Below are 25166 nucleotides of genomic sequence, written 5' to 3'. Positions count from 1 at the left end.
CAGGCCTTCCATGTGAGAGGAGTGAGCGCAGACGCCTCACAGACATTGGGCCCCACTCAGGGGGGTCCGCAGTGGCCAAACATTCTCTCCTGATGAGAAGCTTAGCTATAAAATGTGGATTATGAGCAAAGATGGCTTTATCATGAGGCCAAAGCTCAAGCTTCAGGGCTCCTCACTTGGCTAGGCCATTATGAGAAAAGCCCCATTTGGAGTTTCAGCTTTTATTAAATTTAATCACACATTTAGACAGCCATTAAGTTACTACTCAAAACATTTTATGATAGTAAATGCAGTACATCTCCTAATTAAATAGGCAGAACTGAATAAAAACATGCTATTAAAACAAGCTAAAGTCTGAGTTAACATTTCAGAAGTCAAAATACACAACATACATGCTTGAAATAACTGTTATCTAACTTGACAATTCTATGATAAAGGTTGTCATTTTAATTTAGATGGGACTGCCTGCCTTGTTTATAAAAGCCAAAATATGGAAATGTTATAGAAAATACTTCACTTCTGCTCTAAAATTCAAATGTGCTTCTGAAATTCAAATATGTATCACTCAATTACAAAAATTAATGACTTCATAATTAAGACAAAGCTTAATAAATATGTATATGAAAGAGCCTAGATTAACAAAAATTTAATTGCAATCCTAATGTATTTGCTAATACTAATTCAGGTTTATGAAATTATAATATTTACTTTCAAGAAACAATCAAATAAGAGTTCATGATTACAAGAAAAACCAATCTGACTAGTATTATAAAATCTAACTGTAAAATGGCCTGGGTTTTTATATTAAGATGTCAACACAGATGTCGTCTAAGTTATCAAAATAAGACCACTCTATTAGAAAAAGTTAAATACTTACCATCAAAACTAATACTTGCTACCTTGGTATATTTACTTTCTGAAGCTTTTAATGTAATTGGTTTAAAGTGTACAGTGATAGCATCATTTTGTGGTGTAGGTCGAACACTCTGCAAAGAGAAAAATTTACACTGCATTATTTTAGTTTAGTGGTCCAGTTTATACTGAAAAGTATACTGGAAAAGTGAAGCAGAATCAAAATCTGAAAACTTTAAGTGGTCACTTTAAATGGAGTAGGCTAAATGATACAATCTCAATTTCACTGGACAGTCTTTATGAAATAAAATGATGACCAGAAGGAAAAATGTGTGATAGACAAGTGAGTATTAAAAAATCTAAAGTCAAACTAGGGCAATGAGTATAAATACATAATAAAGAAAAAAGGTATTTCTTTTCTAAATGAATGTCTAATTCACATCTAAGAAGAGAGGACCTTCAGGGTTTACAAGGGCTGAGGGGCTGAATGGTGAAGTGGATGGCAGGAATGTGCAACCTAAAACAGGTCAGAATGCTTTCAACTTAAAAGAGCTGAATTTAAAAGAGTTTGAATTTTCTATTAAAAAAGCTAGGCTTCCCAGGTGGCTCAGTGGTAAAGAATCGGCTTGCCAGTGCACAAGATTCAAGAAACACAGGTTCAATCCCTGCGTCGGAAAGATTCCCTGTGGTCTGCAGAAGAGTTGGAGATGACTTAGTGACTAAACAACAAATGTGCCTAAAGAGAAAGAAGGACAGTCCTTCGAAGGCACAAGAAGCATCTTAGGAGAGTGAGAGGAAACGCTCTCTTGCACCATGTTTCAATCACAGGGAACAAAGCTGGTTACCTACAGAGAGATGGCAGATACTGCTTCTTAGTTCCAGCTAGCCCCTCCCATTGCTGGTTAGTGACTCAGCTGTCAGGGTGTCTTTACTGGGCCTGGGATGACGGTCCTCAGGAGGACCCTGTGGTTTTCTGTGCTGGAAATCTTAATTGGCTTAGCTCTTGGCTGCAGGCTTTCCCAGCATTTTATCTCTCTATCTTTTTTCTTCTTTGAGAACTCTTACTTTGCTTCTGAATCTCTAATGGGGGGATGGGGGGGGCTGATGGGTTCATATCAATATATTTGCTATCAATAATCCTGCTGTTATTAGCAGTCATTTAAAAGTATGAATCTTTTCCTTCCTTGAAGGGTATGCATGTTATATATATTGATATGTATTTTTAACAGTTAAACAAAGCAGCCTGACTATAACGTAACTGGAGAAAGTTCATTTGGTTTCATCATACTATGCTACTGTATTTTTTCTTAAGGAAAGGAAAGCAGTACAGAAACCCAGAGTGATGAGTTTACAACGAAAGGATTTTAACTATTTAACCTGCAGTGTAAATTTCTGTAGGCTGCAATTTACTCTGGGCCATGTTTCTTCCACCTGTAAAATTGTAGGGGACTGGATTAGGTATTTTCTAAGCTTCCATCAGGGGCTTCCCTGGTGGTTCAGTGGTAAAGAATCCACTTGCCAATGCAGCTGTAGGTTCAATTCCTGGGTCAGGAATATACCCTGGAGAAGAAAATGACAACCCACTCCAGTATTCCTGCCTGAGAAATCCACGCGGGGCTAGAGTCCACGGGGCAGCAAAAGAGTTGGACATGACTTAGCAACTAAACAACAACAAGGTTTTCATCTATCTAAAAAATGTGATTCTGTTAATTTTGCTGTTTTTCTTCAAATTAGTCATATTTATCCCAAGGTCAGGATTTATTTTGAGAGATGATCACGTAAAGCTTTGCAGTTTACAGAGGACACATTCAGTCCCTAATTCTTTCACTTGCTCTGTTGACTGTGATACAGCAGCAATGGAACCTTGACCATTTTCAAACACGCTTAAAGACTGTAAGCTGCGGTTCATCAGTAATAAGCATGAGCCCATGCCAGAAACAGCTAAGCAATGGTATTTCTTACATATAGTCACTGTTAAGTAGTAAGAACTTAGCTGATGATAAAAAATGTTTTTCTTATATGAAACACACTTTCAGACTTTCCTTACCAGAGGACAAGTTTATATCCATATTATTAATATTACCTCAATAGTAGTATTACTAATAGTAATATTATTTACACTAATAGTAAAATAATATTCAATTGACTCATGTTTTATACAAATGGTCTGAAGTGTTCACTTACTACCATTAAAAGAAAAAAATACCCCAATCAGTTAAAACCCGAAACAAAAACAAAGCAAAATAAACGAAAGACTTAAAACAGTTGGCTCATTCTGGTGGCTTTAAATGAAAAGTAATAAATAATCAGAAACTTGTAATAAGCATATTTATACTAACGATATATTTCAGCATCAGTCACTAACTGTTGTTTACTTAAAGATAATTGAGAAGCGGAAAAAATGTGGCAAGATTCCCAGGAAAGGCAGCCTGCACAGGCTCTAAATTTAGTTCCAGTCTTTCTCACGACATTCATACCCAACTATGCTCAGTAAGTCTCAAGTGAGACACCAGGCTCAGGACATTCTGAAACGACTCAGCTGCTTTAAGCAAGCAAAAATAACAACAATAATAATAATAACCTTCTGGTGTACAGTGATTGTATTTTCAACAGTAGGTGCACAGATTTTCTAAGACTTATGTCAAGCTGACAGAGATAAATTTAAGGGCACCTGTGATTTCTTATTAATTAGCAAGGAAATGTCATACAAATGTTTTAAGACACCTCAAGCAAACCTGCTCCATTATTTATATAGCATTAATGTTTTATAAATGTTGAGGAAACCTTTATTTTCAAAGTTGCACCACAGACAAGCTGAGTCAGGAAGGCTTGAACCTGGGTATCTTGCTTACTGATGGTGAGGAGCTTATATCAGGAACTGCTTACTATAGTGTGTGTGTGTGGTCAGTCATGTCAGACTCTTTGTGACCCCGTGGACTGTAGCCCATCAGAATCCTCTGTCCACGGGATTCTCCAGGCAAGAGTACTGGAGTGGGCTGCCATTTCCTTCTCCAGGGGGTCTTCCCAACCCACATCTCCTGCACTGGCAGGTGGAATCTTTACCACTGCACCACCTGGGAAGTAGTCTTATATCTTGAAAAACGAAGAGACACTGAATTCCCTGAAGGGAGGGAGGCAGGGACCTTTCTAATATGCACCAGTCTGTAGGTCTGGCATACTACAGAAAAACGTTGGGAAGCTCTCTTAATACTCAGTTTCCATGGCAGACGGGTTCATCCCCTGGCTGATAAGGCAAGAAGTCCAAGCTATCATCATCTCTCAAGTGGACCACTGCAATAGATTTTTAACCTTCTTCAGTTCATTCTCTAAAAAGCAGCTACAGTGACTTTAATAACACATAGATCAAATGATATCACACCCTTACTTAAAGTTCCGTAATTTTCCATTGCCCTTATAGTAAAACTAAAACCCCTCCCAAGAGTCCAGGAAACCCTGCTCGACCCTCCAGCACGTCTTTTGTATCTGAGCCCAGTGAGTTTCAACATTTACAGCAGCCCCTCAGGTCTTTGCACTTGCTCATCCCTGTGATGGAACACTTGTCCACCAGCTCTGCTTTCCTTACAGGTGCCTGCTTTCTCATTCTTCAGTTATTACCTCAAATGTCAGCTCCTCAGAGACAGCGCTACCTAAACCAACTCCTTCCTTAACTTACACGCCATTCAGTTTATTTCTCAGTTTACAATAATGTTGCATACCTGTCTGTCTGTCTCCCAGCTAAAAAAAGATGAGCTCAGTAAGGGCAAGACCTTGGTTCTCTGCGTCCCTGCTGTATCCTCAGCACTCAGCACAGAAGCTGGCATACAGCTGATACTTACTGAATATTTACTGAATGAGTGGATGAGGGAATGAATGAATGAATGAGGAAACAAATCTACCAAAACACAAGCAAGAGTATAGGCTTCAGGTGTTAGAAGAAAACATATATAGGCAGGCACAGATGTAGATCTAGGACATAAACCAATAGGTTTTTAATAGGAATACTGAATACAGAATTAAAATGACGCAGTCATAAAAACTTGATTGATGAGCATACCTAGTATACTTTCATGTAACTTTTGCATTCAGTATGCCAGCACATTTGGAAAACTCAGCAGTGGCCACAGGACTGGAAAAGGTCAGTTTTCATTCCAATCCCAAAGAAAGGCAATGCCAAAGAATGCTCAAACTACCACACAATTGCACTCATCTCACATGCTGGCAAAGCAATGCTCAAAATTCTCCAAGCCAGGCTTCAACAGTATATGAACCGTGAACTTCCAGATGTTCAAGCTGGTTTTAGAAAAGGCAGATGATTGCCAACATCTGTTGGATCATCAAAAAGAGAGTTCCAAAAAAACTATCTGCTTTATTGACTACGCCAAAGCCTTTGTGTGGATCGCAACAAACTCTGGAAAATTCCTAAACAGATGGGAATACCAGACCACCTGACCTGCCTCCTAAGAAATCTGAATGCAGGTCAAGAAGCAACAGTTAGAACTGGACATGGAACAACTGACTGGTTCCAAACTGGGAAAGGAGTACGTCTATTGTCACCCTGCTTATTTAACTTATATGCAGAGTACATCATGAGAAACGCTGAGCTGGAAGAAGCACAAGCTGGAATCAAGATTGCTGGGAGAAATATCAATAACCTCAGATACGCAGATGATACCGCCCTTACGGCAGAAAGCAAAGGAGAACTTAAGAGCCTCTTGATCAAAGTGAAAGAGAGGAGTTAAAAAGTAGGCTTAAAACTCAACATTCAGAAAACTAAGATCATGGTATCTAGTCTCATCACTTTATGGCAAATAGATGGGAAAACAATGGAAACACTGACAGACTTTATTTTTTAGATCACTGCAGATGGTGACTGCAGCCAAGACATTAAAAGACGCTTACTCCTTGGAAGAAAAGTTATGACCAACCTAGACAGCATAATAAAAAGCAGAGACATTACTTTGCCAACAAAGGTCCATCTAGTCAAAGCTACGGTTTTTCCAGTGGTCATGGACGGATGTGAGAGTTGGACTATAAAGAAAGCTGAAAGCCAAAGAATTGATGCTTTTGAATTGTGTTGTTGGAGAAGACTCTTGAGAGTCCCTTGGACTGCATGGAGAGCCAACTAGTCAATCAGTCAACCAGTCAATGTTTAAAGGAAATCAGTCCTGAATATTCACTGGAAGGACTGATGCTGAAGCTAAAACTCCCAATACTTTGGCCACCTGATGCAAAAATTGATTCACTGGAAAAGACCCAGATGCTAGGAAAGATTGAAGGCATGAGGAGAAGGGGACGACAGAGAATGAGATGGTTGGATGGCATTACTGATTCAAAGGACATGAGTTTGAGCAAGCTTTGGGAGTCTGTGATGGACAGGGAAGCCTGGCGTGCTGCAGTCCACGGGGTCGCAAAGAGTTGGACACGACTGAATGAACTGAACTTTTGCATTTAAATAGCTGAATTCAGTTACTTTAAAAGGTCGGACTCATTTTCCCTATTTGGAAAAGAAGGACCTGTGTATCTTACAGGAGAGTTGCATCAAAAGATAATCCATGTAAAGAACTTAGCACAAAGCCTAACTCATGGTGAGAGAAAAAATGTTCACTTACATTGTATTCTAAAACTCCTTAATAAAAAAGTAGGAACGTGGGCCTATTTATACTTATTCTTTTACCATTTGAGCTACCAGGGAAGCTCCCAAGCCTGTACAGATGGAGACAGGACTTCAGGCCTGAAATCTGCCCAACAGGCATGAGAACTCCTGCTCTGTGCGAGACAATCCACAGGATCAAAGAAACCAGTAAAAGATATACAGCAGGCAGAACACACACAAAATAATAATTATCTGATGCCTCAAACTGAGGCAACACAGGCCATCCACCCACAGCCGAGAGTCTGACCTATACGCATGTGCACGACTGACTTTAAAGGGGACTCCTAGCATGAAGCCAGATGGTGAGTTTCAGGAGGTTCTCCAGAGGCCAGGCCTCTAGCATGTGGGCAGGAAAGGGAGGTGTGCGCACAGCATCACCATGTGGTAACTGCGGTCCTTGCTGTCAGTCGGGCTCCAGAAGCAGGTTGTAGCCAAAGCAACCTGGATAGACTGAGCGGAAAGAGTCACACCCCATGACGGAGGAAACTCTGATACACTGAACTGGAAAAGTCTGAACAAAAAGAATCACAACTCCGAGTATAAAGTGAGACTCTGAAATGTTATAATAGAGTGGTGATTCTTAGGCCTTTTCATTTCACTGGTAAAACCCAAAATGCGTGACTGTGTGTGTAAGGAAGTCTAACTTTATTTTTGCAAATGTGAGGATGTTGGGGATGAGGGGAAAAAGGAGAAATTCCTACTCTCTTCTACCTTTATTCATAAAACAAAGGGTAGTTTAATGTTCAACCAAAAAATAATAGAGGAATTTAACAAAACCAAAGCTTGGTCCTCTGAAAGGGTCAACAAAACTGACAAACCTTTAGTGAAGACTGACTGAAAACTTTTTTTAAATAGAGAGGAGACTACAATTGCTAAAATCAAGAATGGAAGATGGACCATTACTATCTACCTCACAGAAACTAAAAGTATTACAAGCAAACACTGAACAATGGTATGCCAACAAATTAGGTAACTTAGATGAAATGAAAAAATTCCTAGAAAGACAGAAGCTACTGACCCTGGCTCCAGAAGAAATAGAAAATCTGAATAGGCCTATAGCAAGTAAAGAGACTGAATTAGTAATTTTAAAACATCCCATGAACAAAAGTTCAGGTCCAGACGACTTCACTGGTGAATTCTACCAAATATTTAAAGAAGAATTAGCACCAATCCTTCGCAAACTCTCCCCAAAAACAGAAGAGGAAAGAATACTTTCCCACTCATTCTATTAAAAAAACAAAATCCAAACAATTCTCTCCAACTATGTATTACCTTTATTTATAAAACAACAAATATTTTAATGTCAAAGTAAGAATATTATCTTAGAATGGTCCTTATCCAGAAAGGGTGTTCACAACTTCATGTTAATTATGTTAACATATACACACACTCATATTTTTATAAACATTCACATTGCTCATTTTTCTATAGACTCGTGAAAACTTCAAGGCAGATTAAAGAGCCAAAACTAATCCCTAACCTCTCAATATAGCAACAATAGTCAGCACTGTTTGTTTTTTAAAGAAAAATAGATTATCAGGATGGCAGGGTCAAAGGAGCTGTTCCTTGTCATCTATGGAAGACCTCCCTGAGGAGCAGGGGCATGACCCCAGTATACGTAGCAGGCCTAACACTGGAGTGGCAGGAGCCTCAGGCTGGGGCAGTTTCAGCTCCACTGTATCCTAGGGGAAGCTCCTTACAGACTCCATTCCCCTAACTCACTCCCAAGTCTCCTACCAAGCAAGAAATACTAGGTCATATGTCTGACAAAACTCTCCCAGTAAGCAAGGTCACTGTGCATTAAAATGTGGCTGCCTGGGGTGACCATCTCTCCTATTACTTGGGGTTTGTATACCCTCTTCTCCTTGGTCTCTAACCACCAGTTGGTGGAAAATTCTGGGTTTGGGTGGAAATGGACAATGGTCTCTAAGTCTCAAAGCCCATCTGATCTATCTCACTTTTATCAGAGTTCTCTGAATATACGTTTTCTGACACCAGCACAGGTTATAATAAAAAAGATGCTTTCCTCTTCCATTATTCTCTGTGTAACTTGGGGACCTCAGCTCAGGTGAGGTCATGGGCTAAAGCAAAATCTGGATTCTCTAGCTCCCTCAAACCACCGCATGGCACGCCAATTCTACTACAAGGCATCAAAGTCATTTGTTCCACGCGTATGCGTGAGACAGTGAGAGGACCTGGTTCCAGGGTGCTACCGAGGATAACTATGGCAGATGCTAGTCAGAAGGGGCCCCTGTGTCACGGGTTAACAGCACTCGACCACTACCTATCACATTTCTCTGCTTCCTGATTTCTCCTTCCAACTCATCTGAATCATATATCTCTTTTTTTACTTAACCATACCTTAAGTCTAAAAACCTAATTTTCTTTATACACAGCACACAGATCCTAGGATTCATCAGAATCCACAGGTCTAAATAGGAACCTCATGAACTCTAGTTCAGAGTCCTTGGAGAAGACTGTTCACATGCCCTTCTCATCCTTCAAATCTGATCAGACAGGCAGAACAGGTTTCCTATACTCTATTTTGAACCAAAGTGTCACCAGGTCACCACAAAATAGATATCCTTTAGAGCAGAAGTTTATTTTATAACTTTGTTATAAGTTTAAAAACAAAGAATATGCAAATTAGGAAAAAATATAAGCAAAAACTTACTGTTATTGGTACATCTTTTGTTCCTGAATTTAATAAATGAAGATTTAAAACTTTTGGTAGATCTGTTAAAATTGAGGAAAAGAAACATTCTTAAAGTGGTATGTTTTCTATAACAAGTTAGAAACTTTCTCTTATATCAGTTTAAATATATTTTAGAATGTGAAGTAGAATGACAAGCACATTCCTAGACAGGAACTGCCTTACTTTTAAGGACAGTGAGTACTATAAGAAGTAAACAATCAGATCAAAAAAACAAATTGACATAATCATCAATCTTTTAGTTTTCCAGCAAAGCACAATGAAGCAATTCAATAAAGTACAATATGAAATTATTATATTAAAACCAAATCTAACCTTCAAGAATGGGTCTTCAATCGTAAACAATCAAATTTCAATTACATATGGCCCCACAGGAGGAAGCCTGTAATTACATGCCTTCTTTTTTTAATAAATCCTTTTTGGTCATTTTCAGTTTTAGAATTTGAATTCGTTCTCTGACCTCAGGGATTGATTTCTAACATTACATTATTATAATGCAACTGAATTAATCCATATCTAAACAAAAATTCAGAAGTAAATCTTTTTATTTCCTTTATTTTACAATTAAAAGATTTAGCATAACTACATAAGTGAGAAACTGGATTAAGAAACTACTTTCTGCCTCAATCTTCCGTTTAGAAGACTTGACTTAAGTTATCCATGACACTGTTTTCCTATCTGGTAAGCAATGGCATCCCTCAGAAGAATGGGGTGTAAACCCCTAAGGGCTCTGACTTCCCAGAAGACGACTTCTACAAGATCATGTAATACACTGAGAAATAACTTTCAAAGCTGAACTAACTACAGAGGAGTTAAAGGAGAGCCATTTAGCGATGAATACAGGGATTTTTTAAAAAGACTTATAATGACACTATCTCTTTTTTTTACCTTGTGTTCGCAGTGTGCCAAAATCTAACATTTCAGTTGAGGAATAAATTCCAGGGGCTTGGAAAAAAGAAGAGTAAACAATTATATTTCATTTTGCCAGAGTAAGATGTGCTGAAGACAAACTATGCTCCTTTAGTCATCCACTCACCTGTTGTAACTTCCACTTCAACCGGAAGGATGATAAACTCTGTGCTGTCTGAAGCATTTGTCTTTATTCTTATGAACGCTGTGTGATTATCTGCTTCTCTAGATGAAAAACTGGCTCTCATCACTCCCTTGGTTTCATAAGGAGGAATTTCCTGACAAGTTAACAGACCAGAATGTAGCAAAACCACTACAGTTACTGAATAAGATGACATCACCCAGAAGATGCATTATTATTTTATATAGAAAAAAATACTGCCAATTAAACAAACACATTCATTTCACTGGTTATACTGCACAGTCCAATTCTGGAGGATAAATGATAAAAACATGTGTATCATAAAATTGATGAAGTTTGGTATATAAAATTGAGCAAAACAAAAAAGAGATAAAATTATATGAACACAAACTGTCAGCTGCAAAGTCACTGTTAAAAGGTAGAGTCCAACTTTTTTGCTGGATTGGTGTGCTTGTTTGGAGGATTTCAGTCCAAATCCTCTAAACAATAAACACATCACCATCAAAGAGAAACCACTTTTCTAGAAGTTCACAGGATTCTCTTTAAATGATAACTAAGGGAACACAGATTTGGCTCTCCTTTAGTTTAAAACATAACAGAACAAGCTTCCCACGCAAATCCACAGCTCAACAAATGTGTTCAGTAACGCTCTTAGCACGTAAGTAGCATAACTTTTCCAGTTCAGTCGCTCAGTCGTGTCCGACTCTTTGTGATCCCATGAATCGCAGCACACCAGGCCTCCCTGTCCATCACCATCTCCCGGAGTTCACTCAGACTCACGTCCATCGAGTCTGTGATGCCATCCAGCCATCTCATCCTCTGTCGTCCCCTTCTCCTCCTGCCCCCAATCCTTCCCAACATCAGAGTCTTTTCCAATGAGTCAACTCTTCCCATCAGGTGGCCGAAGTACTGGAGTTTCAGCTTTAGCATCATTCCTTCCAAAGAAATCCCAGGGTTATCTCCTTCAGAATGGACTGGTTGGATCTCCTCGCAGTCCAAGGGACTCTCAAGAGTCTTCTCCAACACCACAGTTCAAATGCATCAATTCTTCGGCGCTCAGCCTTCTTCACAGTCCAACTCTCACATCCATACATGACCACAGGAAAAACCATAGCCTTGACTAGACGGACGTTTCTTGGCAAAGTAATGTCTCTGCTTTTGAATATACTATCTAGGTTGGTCATAACTTTCCTTCCAAGGAGTGTCTTTTAATTTCATGGCTGCAATCACCATCTGCAGTGATTTTGGGGCCCAAAAAAATAAAGTCTGACACTGTTTCCACTGTTTCCTCATCTATTTCCCATGAAGTGATGGGACCAGATGCCATGATCTTCGTTTTCTCAATGTTGAGCTTTAAGCCAACTTTTTCACTCTCCTCTTTCACTTTCATCAAGAGGCTTTCTAGCTCCTCTTCACTTTCTGCCATAAGGGTGGTGTCATCTGCATATCTGAGGTGATTGCTATTTCTCCTGGCAATCTTGATTCCAGCTTGTGTTTCTCCCAGTCCAGCGTTTCTCATGATGGACTCTGCATAGAAGTTAAATAAGCAGGGTGACACTATACAGCCTTGATGTACTCCTTTTCCTATTTGGAACCAGTCTGTTGTTCCATGTCCAGTTCTAACTGCTGCTTCCTGACCTGCATACAGATTTCTCAAGAGGCAGGTCAGGTGGTCTGATATTCCCATCTCTTTCAGAATTTTCCAGTTTATTGTGATCTACACAGTCAAAGGCTTTGGCATAGTCAATAAAGCAGAAATCAATGTTTTTTCTGGAACTCTCTTGCTTTTTCCATGATCCAGTGGATGTTGGCAATTTGATCTCTGGTTCCTCTGCCTTTTCTAAAACCAGCTTGAACATCAGGGAGTTCACGGTTCATGTATTGCTGAAGCCTGGCTTGGAGAATTTTGAGCATTACTTTACTAACACGTGAGATGAGTGCCACTGGGCGGTAGTTTGAGTATTCTTTGGCCTTGCCTTTCTTTGGAACTGGAATGAAAACTGACCTTTTCCAGTCCTGTGGCCACTGCTGAGTTTTCCAAATTTGTTGGCATATTGAGTGCAGCACTTTCACAGCATCATCTTTCAGGATTTGAAATAGCTCAACTGGAATTCCATCACCTCCACTAGCTTTATTCATAGTGATGCTTTCTAAGGCCCACTTAACTTCACATTCCAGGATGTCTGGCTCTAGGTGATTGATCACACCATCGTAATTATCTGGGTCATGAAGATCTTTTTTGTACAGTTCTTCTGTGTATGCCTGCCACCTCTTCTTAATATCTTCTGCTTCTGTTAGGTCCAGACCATTTCTGTCCATTATCGAGCCCATCTTTGCATGAAATGTTCCCTTGGTATCTCTAATTTTCTTGAAGAGACCTCTAGTGTTTCCCATTCTGTTCTTTTCCTCTATTTCTTTGCATTGATAACTGAGGAAGGCCTTCTTATCACTTCTTGCTATTCTTTGGAACTCTGCATTCAGATGCTTATATCTTTCCTTTTCTCCTTTGCTTTTCGCCTCTCTTCTTTTCACAGCTATTTGTAAGGCCTCCCCAGACAGCCATTTTGCCTTTTTGCATTTCTTTTCCATGAGGATGGTCTTGATCCCTGTTTCCTGTACAATGTCATGAACCTCATTCCATAGTTCATCAGGCACTCTATCAGATCTAGGCCCTTAAATCTGTTTCTCACTTCCACTGTATAATCATAAGGGATTTGATGTAGGTCATACCTGAATGGTCTAGCGGTTTTCCCTACTTTCTTCAATTTAAGTCTGAATTTGGTAATAAGGAGTTCATGATCTGAGCCACAGTCAGCTCCTGGTCTTGTTTGTGTTGACTCTATACAGCTTCTCCATCTTTGGCTGCAAAGAATATAATCAATCTGATTTCGGTGTTGACCATCTGGTCATGTCCATGTGTAGAGTCTTCTCTTGTGTTGTTGGAAGAGGGTGTTTGCTATGACCAGTGCATTTTCTTGGCAAAACTCGATTAGTCTTTGCCCTGCTTCATTCCGCATTCCAAGGCCAAATTTGCCTGTTATTCCAGGTATTTCTTGACTTCCTACTTTTGCATTCCAGTCCCCTATAATGAAAAGGACATCTTTTTGGGGTGTTAGTTCTAAAAGGTCTCATAGGTCTTCATAAAACCGTTCAACTTCAGCTTTTTCAGCGTTACTGGTTGGGGCATAGACTTGGATAACTGTGATACTGAATGGTTTGCCTTTGAGACGAACAGAGATCATTCTGTCGTTTTTGAGATTGCATCCAAGTACTGCATTTCGGACTTGTTTGTTGACCATGATGGCTACTCCTTTTCTTCTGAGGGATTCCTGCCCGCAGTAGTAGGTTCGTAAAAACATCCATGTATACTAGAAGGAAGAGAATGCAGCATATACACTAGAAGGAAGAATCACTGGAAAAAAAATTTTTTGAGGTACAAATCTTTTCCTGGTTTTATAATAAACTGGCTTCACTGGGCAGAGTTCCAGAGTTTCTCTGCATACACCTTTTGGCATATCGTAGGAAATCCCTGTGGTTCAGAATGTATTGGTCTTCATTTGCCCCCATTCTCTTAACTTTCTAGACTCAAAGTAGAAAAGAGGTGACTGGAACCCTCTCGGGGCCATGAGAAACGGATCACCCACATCCTCATCTCCAGGAGCTGACTGGTCTCTGGGCTTTGCTCACTGAAACAGGCTGGGAGTGAGGTCAAGGCCAGCTGCCTTCTCTAGGCCAATCTTACTCTAGATTTGTAGGAATAAGAATCACTATTTTTTCTTGTAGCTGCTAAGAATATTAAAACAATTTTCCATGTCTGCTACATTACAGTTCTTAACTAGAAATCTGAATTCTCTAATGTTTATTGGAATCCACTTCAGCGTGTGTGCCAAGTTGCTTCAGTCATGTCCAACTCTTTGTGACTCTATGAACCGTATCTGCCAGGCTCCTCTGTCCATGGGATTCTCCAGGCAAAAATACTGGAGTGAGTTGCCATGTCCTCCTCCAGGGGATTTTCCCAACCCAGGGATTGAACCTGCGTTTCTTATGTCCCCTGCATTAGCAGGTGGGTTCTTACCACTAGCGCCACCTGGGAAGCTCATCACAGTAAATTCTTAGTTCTTCTATTTAGAATTATAACACGAATTTAATACCTTATAATTAATTATATAAAGCATTGCTTTATACACAATTTCTCCTAAAGTTTTTTCAAACGAAATCATAATTTCAAGGCAAAACACTTTTGTGAAAGGATATCAAAAGGCTGTCCATTACATACCTTTCTATTAGCTAGAGCGTTTCTATGTCTTAGGAGTTAACTTAGTCACTGACAATTTGGTTTCTAAATGTGCAAGTTAACATCCTAAAAAATGTCCCCTGCACATCCCTTCCTTCCCTGGTTGAGACTGGTCAGATGACAGAAACAAGAGGCGGCGTGTTTTCAAATTAACAGAGCAATTAACAGAGAAACTTTGATCTTCAGAACTTATTCATGCGGTCAAGTCTACGTGTCTTCAATTATGGATAAGCAGTGATTTTAGCGACAAGCACTGCATACTCTATGCCTTTCCCTTCTCTGATTAAAGCTGAGTAGACAACATTAACGGAGAAGGCAATGGCACTCCACTCCAGTAATCTTGCCTAGAGAATCCTGTGGCCAGAGGAGCCTGGAGGGCTGCTGTCCATAGGGTCACACAGAGTTGGACACGACTGAAGCTACTTAGCACACACGCATGCATTGGAGAAGGAAATGGCACCCCACTCCAGTGTTCTTGCCTGGAGAATCCCAGGGACGGGAGAGCCTGGTGGGCTGCCGTCTATGGGGTCGCACAGAGTTGGACACGACTGAAGCGACTTAGCAGCAGCAGCAGACAACATTAAAGAATAAAAACAATCCTCCTATGGCAGCAACCTTTGCAAATGAGGTAATCGCTACATATTCATTAATCTGGTTAACATTTGCCAATATTCTCCAAGAGAAAGTGGTTCTCTCACCACTTACACAAACTACTGATACATCTTCAACAGCATTAAATGTCGATGTATTGAGAGATCACCTAAGAATTTAGTTTCTAAGTCATCACAAGGGCCTATGTTCCCTCTGCAAATGCCATCTCCACCATCAACAATAAGTTTGAATGTTCAATTATGTACCTTCAAAAATACCATGAATCCCTTCCACAGTTTTTGTGTTTTTTTTTTTTTCAGTTTTAGTGTAAAGCATATTATAAATCATTAGATTCAGAGACAGCTTTACCAATATTATTCTGCAGAAGAATAGTTAAAAATCTCTTCCTTTCCACACAGGGGGTTAAAGGTTCCACCAATTTTGTTCACTGCTCTTTCCAAAACTGACTAATACCACTCTACTCTCCCAGTCTCTCCAGTTTTCAAATACATTTGATATACATTTAATGCTAAGACAGTAACTATGGAAACATCACCCATATTTCTTTGGGTGAGGAGCAGTTGCGTGTTTTCTGGTGCATGTAAGGAAATAACTGGTTTCAAGCGATCTCACGCGAGAACATGTCTGCACTCACCCACAGTTTCCTGGTGCCTCCCTGCTGCCCTGTGGGAAGTTCAAGGTGAAGGTCTCCTCCACTAGAGTACATTTCTACAACCTGAGACAGAAGAGTACACAATGGTTAAGTTAAAATCATATTCTTGATGCAAGTGATTTGCTGTTATGCAGAAATGTTTGATGGCTTAATTGCATCTATCAGAAAAAATTTAAAAGATGCTTATAGATACAAAGGATAAGTATTGGTAGGATAAGTATGGTGTCGCAGCATCAGAGGTAGTGCCCGTATGTATAAGCAATGGTGTAATATTTAATTAAAACAGGTAGCTTTGAAATATCAAACTCAGAAATAGTGTAGCTGTTTCAGAGACTGGATTTTAGAAAATCCATCTGGAGGACATATATTTTTGTATTTTCCCAAGGAAACAGTTTCTAGAAAGGATCAAATTTTAGAAACACACATTCTGTATTTCTTATAGTAACGCAAGTTCTTCTTTATCCGCACATCTACAACAAGACCCAGTAGCAGATCTAATAACCGCTGCAACTGCGACACGCGCTCAGTCGCTCAGTCGTGTCTGACTCTTTGCGACCACATGGACTGCAGCCTACCTGCCAGGCTCCTCTGTCCATGGGATTTTCCAGGCAAGAATACTGGAGTGGGTTGTCATTTCCTACTCCAGGGTGTACTCCCGACCCAGGGATTGAACCTGTGTCTCCTGCATGGGCAGGCAGATTGTCTACCACCAAGCCACCCGGGAAATCCTAACTGTGACACAGTGAGGAGCGTATCGTATCGACAGGCAACAGCATCAATGCAGGATCAAACGATCTGATGTCCTCTGGGAGCAAAATCACAGGGACCACTAGTATCTCTGCGGAGACATTAATGCGCGCAGGCGTGTACCTACACCCATGCTTCTTTTTTAGCTGATTAATTTCTTAATTTTTTTTTTTTACAGTGTTGCACTGGTTTCTGCCATACAACAATGCAAATCAGCCGTAACAATACATATTTTTAAAAAAGAGCCGTATTGAGGTATGATTCATGTCCAATAAAACTCTACATTTTGAAAGTGTACAACGAGATAGATTCTGACATGTACATGAAGATGGAATGAAGCTACCATCATAATTATGATATTAAATAAACCCTTTACCTCCCAAAGTTTCCTCACACCCTCTGCAATCCACCTGCCACTCTCGGCCCTTTCCCATCCCCAGGCACCGCTGAGCTGCTCTTGGCCACTCAAAATTAGTCTGTTTCCTAGCATTTTATATAAATGGGAGCACACAGTGTATACTCTTATGTCTGGCTGCTTTTACTCAGTGTAATTATCTTGAGATCTATTACACTGTTTTGTTACTAACAGTTCATTTCTTTTTTTATTTTATGGATATGCCACAATTCTAGATCCATTCACTTGCTGATGAACATCTGGGTTGTTTCCAGTTTTTGGTCGTTACAGATAAAGCTGTTATGAACACTACGTTTTTGTGTGGACATCTGTTTTTCTTTCTCTTGGGTAAACAGCAAGGAACAGAAGGGTCATATGCCTCTTTGCCCGTATAAAAAAAAGGAGCCTTTTGTTTAAAGGAAGGTTATCCTGCCTCTTAAAAATAAAGAATATATTTAATTAAACGCAAATCTAGGGTGAAGAATGAGAATGGGTGGAAAACCTTTACTTGTCTTTATCACAAACCAGGAGTACATAAAAAAGGACAAAGCAGGACAAAGAGCAATACTTTAGTGTATGCGGAAAGGCTTTTGGTTTTGGTGTGTGGTGTTGTTACAGTCATGATTTACCCAAGACTAAGGAGCTATGATCTTGTCTGCATATTATTACTTGCCTTCCAATGTATTACTGTTCCCCTTCAGTACTGACTGTGCTAACGCGAACAGCGCCTTAACTGATGGGGTGACTTATAGGACTTTTTCTGTAAAACCAGAAAACACCACGTGTTATTTCATTTAGAAATCTTCCAAGGTATTCAGGAAACAAGCCTAACAATGTTTGAAACAAGATTAAAAGGTTGAGTCCTGACAAGAGGGAAGGGAATATGGAAACAGGGACAGATAAAGGCTAAATACAAAATCAAAGGGAAGATAACCTTTAAACTAGAACAACAGACTCCTGACCTTCAGTCTACTGCTAGCTATTTCTAATAAAGTTTAGGGGAAAAAGGATGCCAATGATATATACAAATGATAATTTATGTAAAAAAAAAAAAAAACTCACAAGGAACATTAAGTTCAGTGTGCCCCTGTATCTGTACACAAGCACACAGAGAAAGGCCTGAGAAGACACACCGAGGTTACACGAAGCTTTTCAGGGCAGGAGCGGTGATAACAACAGTTATTAGTTACATGTGGTTCAGTTCAGTCACTCAGTCGTGTCCTATTCTTTGCGACCCCATGAACCACAGCACGCCAGGCCTCCCTGTCCATCACCAGCTCCCAGAGTTCACTCAAACTCACGTCCATTGAGTCGGTGATGCCATCCAGCCATCTCATCCTCTGTTGTCCCCTTCTCCTCCTGCCCCCAATCCCTCCCAGCATCAGAGTCTTTTCCAATGAGTCAACTCATCTCATGAGGTGGCCAAAGTACTGGAGTTTCAGCTTTAGCATCATTCCTTCCAAAGAAATCCCAGGGCTGATCTCCTTCAGAATGGACTGGGTGGATCTCCTTGCAGTCCAAGGGACTCTCAAGAGTCTTCTCCAACACCACAGTTCAAAAGCATAAATTCTTCAGCGCTCAGCCTTCTTCATAGTTCAACTCTCACATCCATACATGACCACAGGAAAAACCATAGCCTTGACTAGACGGACCTTAGTCGGCAAAGTAATGTCTCTGCTTTTGAATATACTATCTAGGTTGGTCATAACTTTCCTTCCAAGGAATAAGTGTCTTTTAATTTCATGCCTGCACTCACCATCTGCAGTGATTTGGGGGCCCAAAAAAATGAAGTCTGACACTGTTTCCACTGTTTCCCCATCTATTTCCCATGAAGTGATGGGACCGGATGCCATGATCTTCGTTTTCTGAATGTTTAGCTTTAGGCCAACTTTTTCACTCTCCTCTTTCACTTTCATCAAGAGTCTTTTGAGTTCCTCTTCACTTTCTGCCATAAGGGTGGTGTCATCTGCATATCTGAGGTGATTGATATTTCTCCCAGCAATCTTGATTCCAGCTTGTGCTTCTTCCAGTCCAGCGTTTCTTATGATGGACTCTGCATAGAAGTTAAATAAGCAGGGTGACAACATACAGCCTTGACGGACTCCTTTTCCTATTTGGAACCAGTCTGTTGTTCCATGTCCAGTTCTAACTGCTGCTTCCTGACCTGCATACAGATTTCTCAAGAGGCAGGTCAGGTGGTCTGATATTCCCATCTCTTTCAGAATTTTCCAGTTTATTGTGATCCACAGTAAAAGGCTTTGGCATAGTCAATAAAGCAGAAATCAATGTTTTTCTAGAACTCTCTTGCTTTTTCCATAATCCAGTGGATGTTGGCAATTTGATCTCTGGTTCCTCTGCCTTTTCTAAAACCAGCTTGAACATCAGGGAGTTCACGGTTCGTGTATTGCTTAAGTCTGGCTTGGAGAATTTTGAGCATTACTTTACTAGCATGTGAGATGAGTGCAACTGGGCGGTAGTTTGAGCATTCTTTGGCATTGCCTTTCTTTGGAACTGGAATGAAAACTGACCTTTTCCAGTCCTGTGGCCACTGCTGAGTTTTCCAAACGTGCTGGCATATTGAGTGCAGCACTTTCACAGCATCATCTTTCAGGATTTGAAATAGCTCAACTAGAATTCCATCACCTCCACTAGCTTTGTTCGTAGTGATGCTTTCCAAGGCCCACTTGACTTCATATTCCAGGATGTCTGGCTCTAGGTGAGTGATCACACCATCGTAATTATCTGGGTCATGAAGATCTTTTTTGTACAGTTCTTCCGTGTATTCTTGCCACCTCTTCTTAATATCTTCTGCTTCTGTTAGGTCCAGACCATTTCTGTCCTTTGAGCCCATCTTTGCATGAAATGTTCCCTTGGTATCTCTAATCTTCTTGAAGAGACCTCTAGTCTCTCCCATTCTGTTCCTCTATTTCTTTGCATTGATCACTGAAGGCGGCCTTCTTATCTCTTCTTGCTATTTTTTTGAACTCTGCATTCAGATGCTTATATCTTTCCTTTTCTCCTTTGCTTTTCGCCTCTCTTCTTTTCACAGCTATTTGTAAGGCCTCCCCAGACAGCCATTTTGCCTTTTTGCATTTCTTTTCCATGGGGATGGTCTTGATCCCTGTTTCCTGTACAATGTCACGAACCTCATTCCATAGTACATCAGGCACTCTATCTATCAGATCTAGGCCCTTAAATCTGTTTCTCACGTCCGCTGTATAATCATAAGGGATTTGATGTAGGTCATACCTGAATGGTCTAGCGGTTTTCCCTACTTTCTTCAATTTGAGTCTGAATTTGGTAATAAGGAGTTCATGATCTGAGCCACAGTCAGCTCCTGGTCTTGTTTGTGTTGACTCTATACAGCTTCTCCATCTTTGGCTGCAAAGAATATAATCAATCTGATTTCGGTGTTGACCATCTGGTCATGTCCATGTGTAGAGTCTTCTCTTGTGTTGTTGGAAGAGGGTGTTTGTTATGACCAGTACATTTTCTCGGCAAAACTCGATTAGTCTTTGCCCTGCTTCATTCCGCATTCCAAGGCCAAATTTGCCTGTTATTCCAGGTATTTCTTGACTTCCTACTTTTGCATTCCAGTCCCCTATAATGAAAAGGACATCTTTTTGGGGTGTTAGTTCTAAAAGGTCTCATAGGTCTTCATAAAACCGTTCAACTTCAGCTTCTTCAGCATTACTGGTTGGGGCATAGACTTGGATAACTGTGATACTGAACGGTTTGCCTTTGAGATGAACAGAGATCATTCTGTCGTTTTTGAGATTGCATCCAAGTACTGCATTTCAAACTCTTTTGTTGACCATGATGGCTACTCCATTTCTTCTGAGGGATTCCTGCCTGCAGTAGTAGATATAATGGTCATCTGAGTTAAATTCACCCATTCCAGTCCATTTTAGTTTGCTGATTCTTAGAATGTCGATGTTCACTCTTGCCATCTCTTGTTTGACCACTTCCAATTTGCCTTGATTCATGGACCTGACATTCCAGGTTCCTCTGCAATGCTGCTCTTTACAGCATCGGACCTTGCTTCTATCACCAGTCACATCCACAACTGAGTGTTGTTTTTGCTTTGGCTCCATCCCTTCATTCTTTCTGGAGTTATTTCTCCACTGATCTTCAGTAGCATACCGGGCATCTTCTGACCTGGGGAGTTCCTCTTTCAGTATCCTATCATTTTACCTTTTCATACTGTTTATGGGGTTTTCAAGGCAAGAATACTGAAGTGGTTTGCCATTCCCTTCTCCAGTGGACCACAACCTGTCAGACGTCTCCACCATGACCCGCCAGTCTTTGGTTGCCCCGCAGGCATGGCTTGGTTTCATTGAGTTAGACAAGGTTGTTGCCTTAGTTATTTACATTTAAATCACTGGATATAAAACTGAAGGTTCAGGCCCTCAGCCACCCTAGCCACAAGTTCACGTGCTCAGCAGGCCCAGTGGCTGGTGGTTCCAGTACTGGACAGAGCAGATACAGAACGCTCCCACTGCACCAGAAAGTTCTGCTGGACAGTACTGGACTGGAAGGCAGCAAGTTCAAGGGGACTTCTGCCTCACACATGGGAACTGTTAATAGTTTTCAGTGAGAACATACTTGTGTGCTAGTGTTGTATAAAGAACAAATGAGGTGTAATTTCTTGCTTTGCAATACTTTCTTAAATTTGAGGACACGTTCATGACACACAGGACTATCGGGTTAAGAGTGTCTTCCACACAACCTTCCAGTTTTAAAAGCAATTAAGTCAGCGGAGTGTGATAGGACAGTGACTATAATTAATAATAACACTGTAACTGTACATTTGAAAGTTACTAAAAGAACAGATCTTAAAATTTCTCATCCTGAGAAAAAAAATTTTTGTAATCACGTGTGGTGATGTTGCTAACGAGACTTACTGTGGCGATCATTCTGTGATAGATACAGATACCGAGTCACTACGCTGTTCACCTGAATTTAACACAGTGTTATATGGCAATTACACCTCAAGTAAACAGTGTCCATCAGGAAGGGACTTGGAGTTTTTCTCTCAAAAACAAAAATAAAACTGCTTTCCAGAGACAATCTATTGGTTCTTCTTTTTTTTTGACAGGACCCTGTGGCATGTGGGATCTTAGTTCCCAGATCAGGGATTGAACCAGTGCCCCTGCACTGGAAGCTATGTCTCAATCACTGAACTGCCAGGAGATCCCAATCTGCTGGTTCTGAGAGAGCAACCCTGGCTTTCCATGTGCTCTCCTGTGTGCTGATGAGAAGTGCACTGAGATAGACACTCAACTGAAATGTTACATGACTGGAAAAGGACTAGACAAGCCAAGGGAAAAAATTCCGTACTGAACTCAGAGAGAGTTGTTCTCGAAGGTAGTCTGATGCCTCAAAAGGCTGAGGAGCAAAGACACAGACTGTAAGGCTACTTAAGTATGGTAACTAGGGTGACCTCCATCTTTCCCAGCAGAAAGCAAGACCCTCAGCCTGCGGTGGGGCAGCCACGGCAGCGGTATACCCCTGGGGCTCTGTAACACTGGTGCTGCAGCTGTGCGTGTCAGCTCACACAGCAGGGCCTGAGAGAACCAGAGGACAATCCTTATTTCTTGGACTCAAAAACAGTCAAGAAAAGAGAGCAGCACGAATTTACGAGGTTTCTGTATAGTTTTGTGATAAAAGTTAGCTGAAACAGGGAAAGAACACCATTCCCCAAAGCAGCAAAAGGATATAAACGAAGACCGATGATGGAGAGGAACTCTTTCTCACTTGTAAAAGCAGGAGACAAGGCACTTTCCTCTTTCACGATGAAGATACTCAGCACATATAACCAGAATGTGGGGGGAGTGTTTTCATCAATGGCTATCCTCACCCAATGGCAGCTGAGTTTGCAGGGAACCCTTTTTTGCTACCTCAGCATACAATTTCCAGACATTTCACAAACCCAGATCTGAATATCTCATTGTATTCTTCCTCGTTTTCCTCTTCACCATTTATGAGCCTTTCTACCAGGGAGTGCCAGAATGACAAAACCCACTTTCGTCGTCAGAGCTCAGCGGCTCACACAACACGCAGTGCTTATTCTCCACCTGCTATTTTCAAGCTATATGCTCAGCTCTTCAGTGTTGGTCCCGAAGAACCCCATGGGCCCTGGGAGTAAACATTATTCTGCAAATTATCCACATATCCTTCCACACAGACAGCACAGCTAGAAGCTACAATGGCAACAAACGTCCATGGCTAGAAGTCACTGGGGAGCTGGGGCGGGGATCTGCGGAAATACCTGAAGGAGCAACACCAGGCACTGCCACCGTGTTAGAGACAAGGGCTGAGTGAGGAGGGATTTCAAAGGTGGAAATATGATTACTGAAAGACTGGGCAAGAAAAGGAGTTGGATTTTTCAAAGTAAAAAAATAAGCTGGCTTTTAATCAATGGTTCTACATTATCCTTTCCTTGGATTTTAATTTCCAGGCTGCCATCATCCAAAATTTAGTATTACTAGAAATAAATACAAATAGTGGATTTAAAATTTTAAACTGGGCCAGAAGGAGCTCAAGCAAGAAAAGTAGGGGGCCTCATATAGATGAAAACTCTCTTTAAATTAAATGTAGAGCCACTTAAAACTAACACCAGAGAAACCAGTCATTTAAAAAATGGTTCCAAACATTCAATAACCAGACTGATATAATCTCAGATTACAAGCAGCATTAAAAGAATATCTTGCTTCATTACTACATACTGGCATACATTTTAAAAACCTGTTTTAGGTAATCTTAAAAACTGTAAAAGACTGAGATTTCACGCTAAGCATTAATTTCCACTGAAGTGAAACATGTTAAAAAGTCACTGTCATAAACTCACCTGTAAAGGCTCACTGTGAGGATTGTGTATGTTTATTATAGGTGAGAAACTGCTATTCACAGGGACTCTGGCCCCAAGGAATGGCCTCAATCGGTATGGATTTGGAACTCCAACACCAAATACCTGTTTCCAAGTGGGAAAAAAAAAAAAGCAATCTGAGTAGCTTTTATAGTTTTAGATTACATTTTTAGAGTTACAACTGATTGATTTAGGGAAAACTGGTGAATTTACTTATGGCAAAATCTTAATTCTTTTAAAAAGGACATGTAGTTTCTGTACTTGACTTATCAGCTGATATGAGATATACATATATCTCAAGAATATATATATTCATATTTATATACATGTCGCTAACATATATATACATTTGGAATGATTTCTATAATATATTAGAAATTAACCTGCTAGCAGTCCTTCATGAAGTGATGGAGAGACAAAAGAAGAAAAACAGAGAATCCTAAGATTTCCCTGTTTCAATCACCTGAAGATGGCTCTAGGGCCCAGACAATCTCTCAAGGACCAAGCCCAGTCCCAGGTCATTCCTACATAGGAATGTGGGCTGACCAACAGGGTGAGCCAGTCACTCAAATGACAAACACTTATTAAGTGCCTATGATGTGCTGGGCACAAGCATGTACAGTTGTGAATAATTCAACAGTAACAAGATGTACAATGTGCCTGTCCTTATGGAACTTAAATTCTAGTATGAGGGGCAGATAACAATAAAAAGCTTTTTAAAAAAGGATAATGTGATACACAGCAGCTAGCTGGAGTGAGGATAGGAAAATTCTTTCAGAGAGGGTGGCTGGGGAGGTGACGTGAGCTGATGTCAGCTGAAAGACAAAAAGAAGCAACAGTGAATCTTCAGCAAGGAGAAGTATATAGGCAAAGCGCTGGAGGCAGGAAAAGGCCTGGCTTGTCGGGAGACAAAGGAAAAGATGAGAACCATGGTCAAATGGGATGAGATGGGAGAGCTAATATGGGAGTCAGACCCTTAGAGCCTTGCTGGCTTTGCTCAGGAGCGTGCATTTTGCTCTAAGAGCAGTGTCAAAGCATAGGATTTACGTGAGGGGCTGACTAGATGTGGTTTATGTTCAGAGAAGACCATCAATGGCTACAGCATGAACAATGGACTGTGGCAGGGGCTGTGGAGGAGAGGAAAGACGGTCAGGAGGCTCTGTGTCACCCAGGGAAAGGGAGGGCGGGCCGGCCTGGGAGACAGCAGCGGCGCTGGAGAGGAGAAAGACATTTAAGAGCAAGATGTGGTGAAAGACTCGGTGTGGGGAGGTGAAGATGTGCGCAGTGAGGCGCACCCTGAGAACCACCCGACCACGACCTCAGGTCGCCC

The 25166-nt window shown here is 40.7% G+C and overlaps 1 protein-coding gene across 1 annotated transcript in view; it reads right to left on the bottom strand.

Moving 5' to 3' along the window:
* TMEM131 (transmembrane protein 131) overlaps positions 1-25166 on the bottom strand; it is a 177621-nt gene that overhangs the window by 44569 nt on the left and 107886 nt on the right. The window contains exons 7-12 of the mRNA XM_015094508.3: positions 23819-23941; positions 15810-15890; positions 10255-10405; positions 10107-10163; positions 9180-9241; positions 878-986 (exon numbers count right to left, since the gene is read on the bottom strand). Coding sequence (XP_014949994.2) covers positions 878-986; positions 9180-9241; positions 10107-10163; positions 10255-10405; positions 15810-15890; positions 23819-23941 — 583 coding nt within the window. The remainder of the gene's footprint in view (positions 1-877; positions 987-9179; positions 9242-10106; positions 10164-10254; positions 10406-15809; positions 15891-23818; positions 23942-25166) is intronic.

Source organism: Ovis aries, chromosome 3 (genome assembly GCF_016772045.2).
Source record: "Ovis aries strain OAR_USU_Benz2616 breed Rambouillet chromosome 3, ARS-UI_Ramb_v3.0, whole genome shotgun sequence".
NCBI lineage: Eukaryota > Metazoa > Chordata > Mammalia > Artiodactyla > Bovidae > Ovis > Ovis aries.
This window is presented reverse-complemented; position numbering and strand designations above follow the sequence as displayed.